Source organism: Mus musculus, chromosome 2, assembly GCF_000001635.26.
Source record: "Mus musculus strain C57BL/6J chromosome 2, GRCm38.p6 C57BL/6J".
Lineage (NCBI taxonomy): Eukaryota > Metazoa > Chordata > Mammalia > Rodentia > Muridae > Mus > Mus musculus.
The window spans coordinates 76,107,284-76,120,351 of NC_000068.7; the positions used below are offsets into that span (position 1 = coordinate 76,107,284).

The 13,068-nt window shown below is 41.9% G+C and overlaps 1 protein-coding gene across 3 annotated transcripts in view; it reads right to left on the bottom strand.

The window, feature by feature from the left end:
• Pde11a (phosphodiesterase 11A) overlaps positions 1 to 13,068 on the bottom strand; it is a 353,338-nt gene that overhangs the window by 121,476 nt on the left and 218,794 nt on the right. For all 3 annotated transcript variants that reach the window (NM_001081033.3, XM_006499454.2, XM_006499453.2), the window contains one exon: positions 6,221 to 6,271. In NM_001081033.3, coding sequence (NP_001074502.1) covers positions 6,221 to 6,271 — 51 coding nt within the window. The remainder of the gene's footprint in view (positions 1 to 6,220; positions 6,272 to 13,068) is intronic.

A 13,068-nucleotide genomic window follows, 5' to 3' on the forward strand; every position in this document is an offset into this window, starting at 1 on the left:
ATTTATGGATGCAGCCTGAGCGGAGCAGGCTGCCAGCTGCCTGCCGCAGTGTCAACAGACTGCCCTTGACGGGGCTGGGGTTGTTCTTTACCCGACAGAGCATTTTCCAGGGAGAGTTCAATAGCTTACTCTGACAGTAAAGAATAACTTGGATACTAAACCTGGCATAAATACTATTGAAAGTCAAAACGATCCCTTAAATTCAAGAGGCAGGAGTAAGGGCTGGGGGAGGCAGACTAGGTTAGGGAGAAGTTGATACCAAAATTCTGTGCACATCATGCCTCCTCACATGATCCTAGAAATAAGCTGGGGCAGGGTGGGGGAGGACTGGAAAGCCAGGGTGGGCAGTTCTGAAAGCAGCACTCCAGAGAGTCAGTCTGCGGAGCACGGAGACAACAAGCTGCTTCCTTCAGGCACCAAGGTTCCAGGCTAGCCCGGGCTGCAGAGGAGCCTCTGAGAGAGTATCTGTCAGAGGCAGAGGAACAGGGGGATAATGATGCTCTGGTGGGTGACACTGTGAGCTGCCAGCCCCCATCACTGGATCCCTGGGTCCCTGGATCACTGGATCGCTGGCAGCCCTCCTTGGTGATCTCCTCCGATTGACCCTCCTCCGCATGCCCTGAGTTGCCTGGTGTGGTTGAGTGCTGTGAAGCCACTCTTTCTGCACTTTGCTTTGTGGCTAGGGGAAGTGGCCAGGAAGGAGGCCATCTTGTGCTGTGACTACCAGGGACAGAAATACTTTCTTGAGCTAATCAGTGTAAATCGTCCCAGCACCGGTCCACAAAGGGAGAGTAGGATTCCTCACTCCCGATTGCTCCTGAAGAACCCCAGTAGATTACCACAGCAACATTGGTGGGTGATCCTGAGGCCTGAAGCTGCTTCACCACTCGATTTTACCCCGGGAATGGACGTGATCTCTTAAATCTAGACTAGGTGATGAGGATGCCCTTTGACCTTCGACACCATGTCTCACCATTTCCTTTGCTCTTATCTCCATATGCAAATGCCACAAGAAGTGTCTATTCTTGGTGTTTTATTTACTTTGCCATGATGTCAGTTTGTGGCTTGAGCATTAATACTGAAAACCTGGATGATGGAAGAGGCGGTCCAGACTCAAACATCCACCTTGAGTTACTGGCCTTTAATTACTGAGGCAGTTATAGGGCCGTAAACGAACCTCGTCATTGACTACAGCTGTAACCCAGGCAGTTCTGAACTGGAATAAGGGATGACTGAAGGAGGCAATACAGCCTAAGAAAGTCCACAGGTTGATGCTAACGGACAGACTGGCGGTAGGTGGTGATAACCATTAGCTCTGTCTATTGCAACGGAATCCAAGGAAAAGTGTGTAAAACCACGGGAGTGTATAATTGGTGTGCTGAGCTCATTTTCTCACGTTATCACAGCTGGCATCTTCAGGTTATTAAAAGCCTTTAAACTAGCCGTCTTTGAAGAGATCTAATTGTCAATATGGTCTTTATATGCTATTCCTGTTAGCGCAGTGCTGAAGAGACGTAAACGGGCACTAAAATCTGCACAAATTTTCTCTATGTCACTTTCTCATTTCAAGTTCATGGAACAGTAAATGTTAATGAGGAAAAAGAAAACACTCTTTGGATCTTGGCCTGCTCATTAATGCACAGGGCAATCAGCCCATAAAGGATAATTTATCGACGCTATAATCAGAATCAGACTTCAAGAAGCAGATAATTTATTAGTACCTGGCAGTTTGGGATCTTTGTGTGTGTATGAGTGGCCCTACAAACAAGACTATTTCCTGAGGTATGAATAATATCAGAACTAGGGAAAATAAGCCTGAGCTCTGACTTTCTGGAAGAAGCACAATCCACTTGTTGGGCAGCGTTGGGACACTGGCTTTCAAGTCAGTGAGCGTCAGTTTTAGTTGCTAGCTAGAGACAATCTAGTCTGACCTGCCAGGAGATTCTCAGGGAGGGTTTGTCTAGACAAGGTCAGCCTGTGGAGAGTGTCTGTTAGGCATTAGCTGGAGTATGCCAACTGAGGTAGGAAGCCCCAGCTACTGTGGGCATCACCATTGCCGTGGTGGGGGACCCTGAACTGTGTGAATGGAGAGAGGTATTGAGTTGGGCACGTGCAGGCCTGCTCTCCTCCTCTCCCTGCTCCTGACTGTGTGGCCTTGACCAGCTGCCTCCAGGTCCTGCCCCCGGGACGTCCCTGCAGTAGCCGACTGTACCCTGAGCTGTGAGCTAAAATGAACTCGTTCCCCTCTAAGTTGCTTTTATGGGGTGTTTGGACACAGCCACAGAAACAAGGCAGAGACTAACTGCAATCCTGTTTTCCTGCCTGCCACAACACATTGCTTTGAATTCTTCTTAACAAGACAAGTAGGAGGAATCAGAATAAAGGAAATCACAGATAGAATCAGGTGAAGCAATGTGAAACAGAACCAGCAGGCACGAGGACAGACTGCAGCTTTATCTCATGTGCAGTTGGCTCCCCTCTCGGCCACGCCCTCTATGTGTATAAACGGCTATAAACTACGAGTAAGGAAGGGCACAGATCTCACTCTCCACTCTCTGTAGTACTGGTGCTCGCTCACACTGCTGACTGAGGTCTTCAGAATGTGCCTTCCCAGTCCTTACCCAGCAGCCTCTCCACCTGCACTGTCCTTCCCAGCCCTTGATGTCACCCTGGCAGGAATGCGTCCCTGCTCTGCTCTGCAGTGAAGCTTTTGGTCTCTGATGTGTGCAGATGGCCCTCTGGAGGCTGAGATATCTGAAGTCGGGCATAAGCAGAAACCATCCTAGCCATCAGGCTTTCGCTTCCGCTCACGTTCGCAGCTAAGAACAAGGACCCATGGGTGGCTGAGGGGCGAGACAGATCCAAGAGCTGTCTCGAATGCTGAGCCTGGACTCGTGCAGATAGGGAGGCATGTGAACTCGCTTCCACTAGAACACTAGTGATTAGAAAGGCTCTTAGACTCATGTACATGGCCACATCTTGCTGGTCTCTGGGACATTTCTGCATCTAGGGCTTCTTTTGAGACCTGTCATTTGCCTGTGTGTATCTGAGCTCCAGATCTTTTCTAACACCAGATAATTAAATAATATCTTCCCAAACTCTGGGGTCATCGCTGATTCACTGAGCACTGGTCCAGCTAAGTAGAGTGAACATTAGGACTATTCTTTAACTATCTTTTAACTATCCTTTAACTCAGGAAATCTATGGATAACACTGATTCCAGATTTAAATCTCTATGCTGTTTAAAAGAAAATTATGCATACTTTCAAATGCACTAAAGATAATATGTCACAACACAGTTGTATGTATATGTGTCTTGTCTGTATATACTGGTGAAAATAAAGTACTTATTCAGTTATTTACTTAGCTGTATACAACTGAGTCTGAAGTTTTCATAAATGTCCCATGACTATACACAGGATTATTCTAAGCATACTATATTTTAATGTTATTGCTGCAGTTACAATAGACACAAGCCATCAATTAGGGTAATGTTTTATTTACTTTATATATCAAGGAAAAACCATTTGGTTGACATTACTACTATATCTAAATTACATTATAATAGGATATAATAGGATACATTATAATATCTTTTGGGATACAATCTGGAATAAATCAGCTCAGTTAGTAATCTTGATGGTTTTAAGATGAAATAACCCTTTGTTCTCAAATTTAAATACTTCATATTTTTAGTATGTTTGGAGCTCATAATAGAAAAGCATGGTGTGTTCTAAGACACTGGAGTTCTGTTTGCTCTAAAGCAAAGAATGAAGCCTGAATGCAGGTTAGTGACCTTCACAAAGCAGAGAGCTCTGGACCCGGTGTGGCTTGCTGTGTTTCTGGGAGGTTGCTGTGGGTGACTTTTACGGTCACATTTAGTTCATTATGCATTTTGCTGTCTTCTTTCTAGTTACTTCCCTGCTTTGGCAACAAGGATAATCATAATAGCAGCCACAATGAAATAATAGAATGTGATATTATCTTTTTAACAAGAGCTGGGTATTTCCATTAAGTAAATTTCTACCTAACAAAACCTTTGCCTTATTATTTAACTATCCAAATTTACAGATCAAAATAAAATTTTTACAGATTTACCATATAATATCTGGTGTTTTGATGCACAAATACTAAATTTTACTAAGGTAAATAAGCTTTAAATATTTTGTATACATTAAGTAAAATGCAATTTAAATTGGCATCTAAAATAATTTCATATCATAGTTTTAATATTTTCTTGAAGGCTAACTGCCTTAAGATCTAGAATACTGATATTCTTTGCATTCATTCATTCATTCATTCATCCATTCATTCACTCACTCATTCATTCACAGCGTTTACTGAGTGTCACTGTGGTCCAAGACTTTTGAAATGCAGTAGAGATAGAACCATGAAGAAAATATAGAAAAATCTCTGCCATAATGGAGTTCATATCCTAGTCAACACATACCATGATTTAAATGCCCAAATTCCACGTGTTGGAAATTTGCACTCACTGCAGTGGTGTTGGTAAGTGAGACTTTGGGAGATGGGTGGGTCCTGAGGGTCCTGCCTTGGTTCATGAATGAATGGATTCGTGGCTTACCAGAAGGAAAGGATTTAGAGCAGTTCTCTGGAGTGCTTGCTCTATCTTGCAACATGATGCCCTCTGCTATGTTGTGATGAAGCAAGAAGCCAACACACACACACACACACACACACACACACACACAGACACACACACACACATGTGCACACAAATCAGACGCTGAGAAGATGTCAGTCATGCCCTTGGGTTTCTCAACCTGTACAGCATGAGCTAAGTAACCTCCATTGTTTATAAACTACACAGTCTTACGAATTTTGTTACAGAGACAAAAACAAACTAAAAGAGTATGTCAGCTGTTTGCCTCTACAACAAATAGGCACTGAGTGCTATGGATTCGATTGCTTTGTTCTTTCCTGGGGTTGAGGCAGCAATTACCTCTTGATAGTGCTGTCTCTCCTTTTCACTTTGGGGAACCACGCTAAGACTTTTCCTTAAGCATCTGGCTAATGTAAGGACTCATTACCTACCTACTGTGTGGACCTTGCCCTGCTGGGGAATTCTGTCCCTGTACTCAGGGTCTTTCTTTGTTCTTTTTAGAAGTTCAGATGGTTTGATTCTAATATGACTATCAGAACCAAAGGTCTCTGTGTCATTCTTTCCCTATGAGGATGAAACGGATCTCTGTGCAGATATGACTCCTAGAACAGCAAGCAACTTCATGGACTAAGATCACAGTACAGGACATTTCTTATACATGCAGTCGCTTTCCCTGATAATTCCCAGCACTTTAAAACAGAATTGAAAAACACAAAGAACAAAGCTTTTAAAGGGAGAGAAATCACTTTCCCAACATTCTTATGCTTTTCCTGAAGTCCTGGGGTTTGAATCCAGGGGCCCGAACATGGTAGGCAAGTACTATACCACTGAGCTATAGCTCCTGTTTTGTGGCTGTTGTTAAAAAACAATTTGTAGGAATTCAAGGAGACAAGATAGTCTTCCGAACCACACCTAAAGAAATAGTGGTAACTAAGATACAAAGGGACATCTTAGATTCATTCATAGACTCGGCAGTGGGAACCAGTTGGTGACCACCCCAGCAGCCGGGAGGCACACGGTTAAGACCTCCAGTGGTAGGTTAAACTTCATCATCAAACTTCTTATCCTTGTTACTGGTTACGCTGGTCACTCGGTGACTCCCTGGCTTACTCAACTGGAAAATCATGTGCATCACCCTTCACAGGGCCGTGAAGTTGAGATGGACCAATACAGGAAAAAGCCCTGTAGCGTTCCTGGTATACAGTAGGCATGTGATAAATGCTAGCTACATTGATCTTAATCTCCTGATTTAGTTTTATAGATAAAGAAGAGAATAAGGCTCTAAAATTTTTAAGTGGACCGAAAGTTAATAATAAAACAAAACCTAAGTCAGGTGTCCAGATCCTTACCCTATTAAACCGACTCCTCTCGCCCCCACCCTGTAGCTATATGTTCAACACATGGGAAGACATATCGACTTACGTAAACTACAAGGGACTATTCCACTGTGTAATCCTTTCACCTCTCTCTCAAAAAAAAAAAAATATTCCAAGCTACTCTGCCCAGGACTGTGGCTCACGTTCCCAGTGAGAAGGACGACAGAATCAGACAAACTTACCTTTGTGTGCTAACAGTGCAACTCCATCTCTTCCTTACCTTAAACTTGTCGACTTCAGCCTTGGAACACGTGGCGTGGTACGACAGCACCTGATGGGGAAGAGGACAGAATGTCAGCAATGGACAAGATGGGGGTGTCTCAAATCCTCCTCCCTGAAAAATGGGCTTAGCTCACATACACCACCGTGACCTGACAGTGACTACGATGTCGAACAAGAGACTACTAAGAATCGTTTGTGACACAGTCTGAAGGCTGACTATGTTACACTGGTACTCTCAAAGGAACACGGTGCAGGTCAAGACCAGTCACCAGAGGATGTGAGTACCTCTCCTGAGAAATGCTCTGTAATAGGTGTGTGCAAGGGTGTGTGTGTGTGTGTGTGTGTGTGTGCTATGATGGGTACTGTTGGTTGTGTGTGTGTGTGTGTGTGTGTATGTGTGTGTGTGTATGTATGTGTATGTGTGTGTGTGTATGTGTGTGCGTGTGTGCGTGTGTGTGCATGTGTGTGTGTGTGCGCGTGCTATGATGGATACTGTTGGTTGCTGACCCCACTTTCATTTGCTCCGTTACTCCCACTTGTTGTTAAACACACTGGAAAGATTCTATAGCTCTGTACAGGTGACACATGTGACAATAGGGTTATATACCTAACCCTACTGACATTAGCCATAGCGTGTAACCTTTACTGGGCATAGGGATTTTAGGGAAAGTGACAGATGTGACTCTTACGGGCAATCACATGGTTTCAGCAGCTCTCTTCTCCCTGGATTATTAGAAATCCGTGACCAGAGAGGGTTATTTTTGCAGCCTGAGACATGAAGGAAACATCCTTGTAGAGCTGTGGCCAACTTGCTCTTGATGATATCATGTGAACAAGAAATTGATTTTCATGATTTATCACCATATCCCAGTCACTGACACAGGGGGTTAAATGTAATTTCTGTGTCTATCTATCTATCTATCTATCTATCTCTCTATCTATCTATCTATCTATCTATCTATCTTCTCTCTGTGAGATTCATCTGTGATGCCAGAGGTGTACTCAACTCTAGCGTCTATGAAGTAACAACCACAGATGTTCTATACAGTTGAACAGGCAAAGAAAAAAACTTCCCAATGGGCTGCCTTGGGTAGGTTCTTCTTTTACAGCACAAGTAGGCGTGTGGGTGTTAAGCTAGCTAGTACTAGTACATTTTTCAGGCAAACACACACATGTATCACACACCTGTATACAAAGTGTAAGCTTTACATGTTATATGCTATCAAACACATTCTCAAGTCTAATCTCCAGCCTTGGGACCCATTAAATCTTCCCGCACTTTCCAACCTTGGAGAATCACAGTTTGCCTCTGAGCATTTCCCAAATCTAATTAGCCTTAGAACTCTGTTTTAGATGATATAGCAATGTCACAACATGCCAACCTAATAAGCCGTTGACAAGAACTTTTGAGGAACGCTGCTACGGGTGAAAGCACACAGCTGTGGGGACAGCGCCTCCCAGTGGCTGAATACAGTATGTGCAGGCACATTTTCAGAGCATTATTTCCCAGCTCTGTGAACTTGCTCGGGCTCTTTGGAACTCCTTTGTAAAGTGGCATAGTCACACTACTATTGAGCCACCTTATGTTCAACAGCAGCTGTTCTTGAAAATCAGAGGCTCCATCTGAAACCCCAGGCGGAGGGCATTTTTCTATTATTTTCAACAGGAAAAGATTATATTACACTGGAAAGCTTGTAACAACTTCTTGAAACTTAATTGCAGTGCAGCAGAGTTCATAGGTGTGTATGAAACAAGGAACATGATGGCAGGATATTGTAATGCTCAAATGAAACCTTGTAACGTTTACTGGAAGTAAACCATCTGTCTCCTACTGTGACCATGATTCTCCTTCTTTTTACTTCTTTTCTCTATAGCTTTTCCAACTCCCTTTTACTTTCAGAAGGGACCCACAAAAACATTGTATTGTGCGATAAATAACATTTGTTAGGTTTGCTTATTAACAACAAAATGAGTTTCCATCAGCAAAATGTTAATTGTAACATTATTACCCCTGGGTGGATTTGTATTTCACAGAGTTCTTAGGAAAATTTAATGCAAGAGTACGTGTCTATTATTAGGCATACAATTACTTATGTTATTACATACATAATGTACATACATTACCTTATGTTGATTATATGAATAGTCAGTTAAAAGTCTACCCCGTCTGTATTTGCCTGGTATCATATATTATGATTTTTGCTGATGAGTATTTTTTCAATAAAAATTCTGTAATTTTGATTCTATTTTATTAAATTTATCCCTAACTTTATTATTGTCTTTGATTTTCTTAGTGTTTGCAAGTTCCTTTTTGTATATTAAGTCTTTAAAATCAGCAGCTAACCAAAGAAATCAAAACCAAACCCAAAAACTGCAATTCAAGCCTCTGCCACTAGGTGGTGCTCAGTCAGTTTTTTTAGCATGGGACTAAGGCAAGCTTCCAGTTTCCTTAAATCAATTTTCCACTTCCTTTATTATTAATAAAAAGAAAATCTATTAACAATACTAAATTGAAACTATTTGAATCAGTGAAGCAAATAACTATTACAGACTAAGGCTCTCTGCTCGCTTAACACTAGCTTCTTTTTCATTTCAATTATAATTCACATACAACTCATTTATAAATGAGGTATAAAGGGTTTTTTTTTGTATATTTTAGAATTAAGTTCTATAATAGATGTGCATATATTCACAAACATTGCTTCCAAGTCTAGTGTAACAGTGCACTTTTGTTGATTGTTTTAAGAGGATGGCTACTGTGCTGGCCTGAATATCACCCTGCCTGCCTCTCAGTAGCTGAGACTACAGGCATGGGAATTGTGTGCATGGTGTGCATTGTGACCGGTTATGCCTTTAATGAACTGAGGCTTTAAATTCTCATTTAGTGTACTTGTTCATTTTTTATGATTACTGTTTCATGTGTCTTTTCTAAGAAGCATGAAAGTTACTGTACACACACACATACACACACACACACACAGTCTTGAACATGTGTGCAACTTGCACTGTTTTTCAGAACTTTCCTTTTTGTTTCTTTGAGTTCAGATCTATGATAAATCAAGCTAATTTTGTACATAGGGCAAGGCTGAGGCTTATGGAAATAAGTACCCCAGGTGGTTTGGGTCTGGAATGTCCCCAAGAGCTCAGGGTAGAAGGTTTGATCCTTGGCTGGTGGTGCTACAGGGAGATGGGAGAAGCATAGGGGGTGGGGCCTGATTGGAAGAAGCAGGTCACTAGTGACATGGCTCTGAAGGGCTCCTTTTGTCCTTAGTTTCTCTTTCCTGTCTCCCCTTTCTTTACAGGTGCCTTGAGTTGAGATCTCTGCACCAGCCTGGGCTCTCAGACTTGTGTTAGGCCAAGTGGCCATGAAACCATGAGCCTCTGTTTTCCTCAGGTAACCATGGCAACGAGAAGCTGATTGACAAGGCCATGCAATCAAAGGTTAGCATTAGCTGTGATCACCAATATGGACCCTGCCCTTAGGAGTGTGCTTGGCACTCACTTGCCACTTAGTGTATTTGGTGATCTGACATATAAAGCATAAGATAATTTTAAAAGAAAATTATCTCTATCTCTAATCTTCTTCTGGCTTCCTTTATTTGTAGGTTGGAAAGGTGCTATTTCCTTGATGAAATAATAACAGACACCATATCTGAGCATAAACTGAGCAGTATGGCTAACAATGTCAGACAAGGCATATGCAGGAAGGACCAGTTAAAACTGTATTTCATATGGGCAATAAATGCTTATATAATGAGAAATATTTATGCTAAAATGATTCACCATTAAACTGGAGTTCAAGCCTATCTACTACCCTGTCACATGGTCACCCAACTTCTCCCTGACCCAAGTCAACAGGACTAGGAGCAAACCTACAGACAATGCCCAGCTGTGTTCCAAGATACTCATTTTCCTCTGTCCATCCCCATATCTCCCAGTGAGTTTCCCTTTGGAATGTTTAATCTGGATGTTTACCAAATGCATTGAATATTTTCCACAATGCTTTTGCTATGAGCTGAATTGTGTCTCTCACTGCACCAAATTCACATACTGAATTCCCTAACTCTCAGAATGTCGCCATATTTGGAGACAGGATCTATGAGGGGGTAATTAAGGTAAAATAGGTCCTGTGAGTACACCCAGTCCAATGTGAATGGTGTGCTTACAAGCACAGGACCTTAGGACAAAGGACACAGATGCCACATAGAGTAAGGAGGGACCATGTAAGAACACATGAAGAATATAACCATCTGTAAGTCAAAAACAAAGGTTGCAAAAGAGACCAAACCACTGGTATCTTGACCTTGACCTTAAGACTCAAGAAATACGGTATTAATTTCCAGGGTCAGAGCCCTCCAGCCCGTGGTATTTTGTTATATTATAACAGTCCTCAAAAATGAATAGAGCCACATAACCTCATTAACCTCCCATCTGTGGCAGAATTGCAGGAAAAGATCAGAAGTAATTTCTGATGACTTCCAGCCCAGGCAATCTTCAAAAGAAAATTATCACTGTTATACATGCATAAAATCATACAGCACAGTTGATGACCAAAAAAATCAAGCAAATTCTTATAGTTAAGAACAGAATTCAATAACACATAGAAGACATATACTTTAACTATTAGTTTTGAGCATCCTTGAATAAGCTAAAGGATTCGTCTACACTTCTAAGCTATATTAAGTTTACAATTTCCTAAGCTTTCTGTTACATAGTAAGGATCAAGATGCAACGTACATTTTAGATAATAGTATGTTTGATCAGATAAAAAAATCATTAAATGTGTTTTAATAGTTTGGAAGGAAAAAATTGCAAAATGTTATAATAAGATCCACACTGTCTTCCTGTATGAAAAATGTCGGTAGCTTGTGAGAGCTTGGCCGCAATATACTCAGTGGTTAATTTTTCTGACAGCTAAATAAAATTAGTATAAAGCTTACACAGGAAAGTAAACAGCTGATCCCTGGGACACTTGAACTAACATTAAACTTTCACAAGGAAACTTCTACCCCAGATGGATTTATCTTCTGTGTCACAGTTAATTTACAAAGTATTTAGAAGTGGAAACTAGTAACTCAGTTTTGTTGATGAGCTCCGACTTACGCATTCTTTGCCGTTTCTCATATAAATCACTACTGGTGAACCCCATCACTTTAATTAACTTCTGGACTGAACTAGCTCCTAGCAAAACAGAAGCAGCAAGATAAAACCATTATCAGGCTGCAGGAAAGCAGAAGGAAACAGTCAACGCGTTTGTGTTTTCAGTTTGCATAGCAGGAAAGGACAACTAACTCTATTTGGAGAGAAGAGCAGTACACAGAGCTACAAACAGCACTAGAGTGTCTGGCTTTGCACTCTGCCTGGTGCCATGAGACCTGAGCCAAATGCTTGTCTTGCAGTTCTAGGAACCTAAGATGGCTGAAGGCAGATCTAGCCCCAGATGTTGTTTGGGTGGCCAGCCACTTGCTCCTGAATCGAAAAGTTAACCAGAGAAGCTGAGTGTGAAGAATGCTACACAGAGTGGAAGAACAAAGGGCGGTGAGGGTCCAGACTGGCTGTCTCCCTGGAAAGGGGCTGCACGACTATTTACTGATAGGATACATTGATGGCTTTGGTGGCAAAGTGGCTTTGGGTGACAAATGAACAGTAAAGGACACTCAACTTTCGCTGAGCTGATTTGAAGCAAAATCCCAAATAATTTCTATTGATGGGCTCTGACGTAATAAAGTTTGCCACCAGCTGTGATCCTCCATCTAAGAAAGGTGGCCATCTTTGCAGAGAAGCCAATTTACTTGGGATGACCTGACAGAGTGTTTATCTAGCTGTGTGACGGTCCACATACTCTTGGAAGTTTTAAAACAAAGTTGAGTGCACTTAAAACACGGTGTCTGAACAGCTGCACTGAGAGTGATCGGTTTCTATTATCAAATATTTCAGACACTGCCCTGTTGTCTAATGGGATGGAATGTTCGAAGAGGTACTTTAGGTAACTGTCTACCATGTAATTGTTTATCATTATCTTCAAAATGTATGCCATATTTAAAAAAAAATCTATGGAGACAAACTTTTGGAAAAAGATTTATTTGATATACATGAGTGCTTTGTCTGAATGGATAGATGAATGGATAAATGGATGAATGAATGAATGCTTTGTCTAGATGAATCTGCACACCAGAAGAGGCCATTAGATTCCATTATATTGGGAGCTGCCATGTAGGCGCTGGGAATTGAACTCAAGACTTCTGGAAGAACAGCCAGTGCTTCTGTTTTACTGCCGAGCCATCTCTCCAGCTCCTTGGAGTTGACTTTCAAATTTTAAGTAGAATAAATCAGATCTGCTCACTCTGGGATAATAAATATTTATTAGACAGATGCCTCTAGGAAGCTCATAGCAGCACATTTTTGTGGTGTGCCTTCTATAACTAAATCTTTGTGCTAAACACTTTGGGCATCTTTTTTTGACATCCTGGTTCTGGTGGTTTGAGTGAAAATTGTCCCACATGGTCTTGGTTCTCAGTAGGTGGCGCTGTTTAGGAAGGGTTGGGTGGTGCAGTCTTGCTGCAGACAGTGTGTCACTGGGGGTGGTCTTTGAGATTAAATGCCTCATGCCTGTCAACTCTTTCTTCTTCATGCTTGCTCTCCAACATGTGAGCTCTCAGCTTCCTGTTTTGGCCCCCAAGTCCACTGCCGGTTACACTGCCTCCACTTTGCCATCATGGGCTCTCATTCCTCTAGGACAGCATTCCAGACTAAGAATGAACCCTCTTCCTTATGTTGGTCATGGCGTCTTATCGCAGCAGCAGAAAAGTCATGAATACATTGGTGAACACATTTCACGTGGGGCCC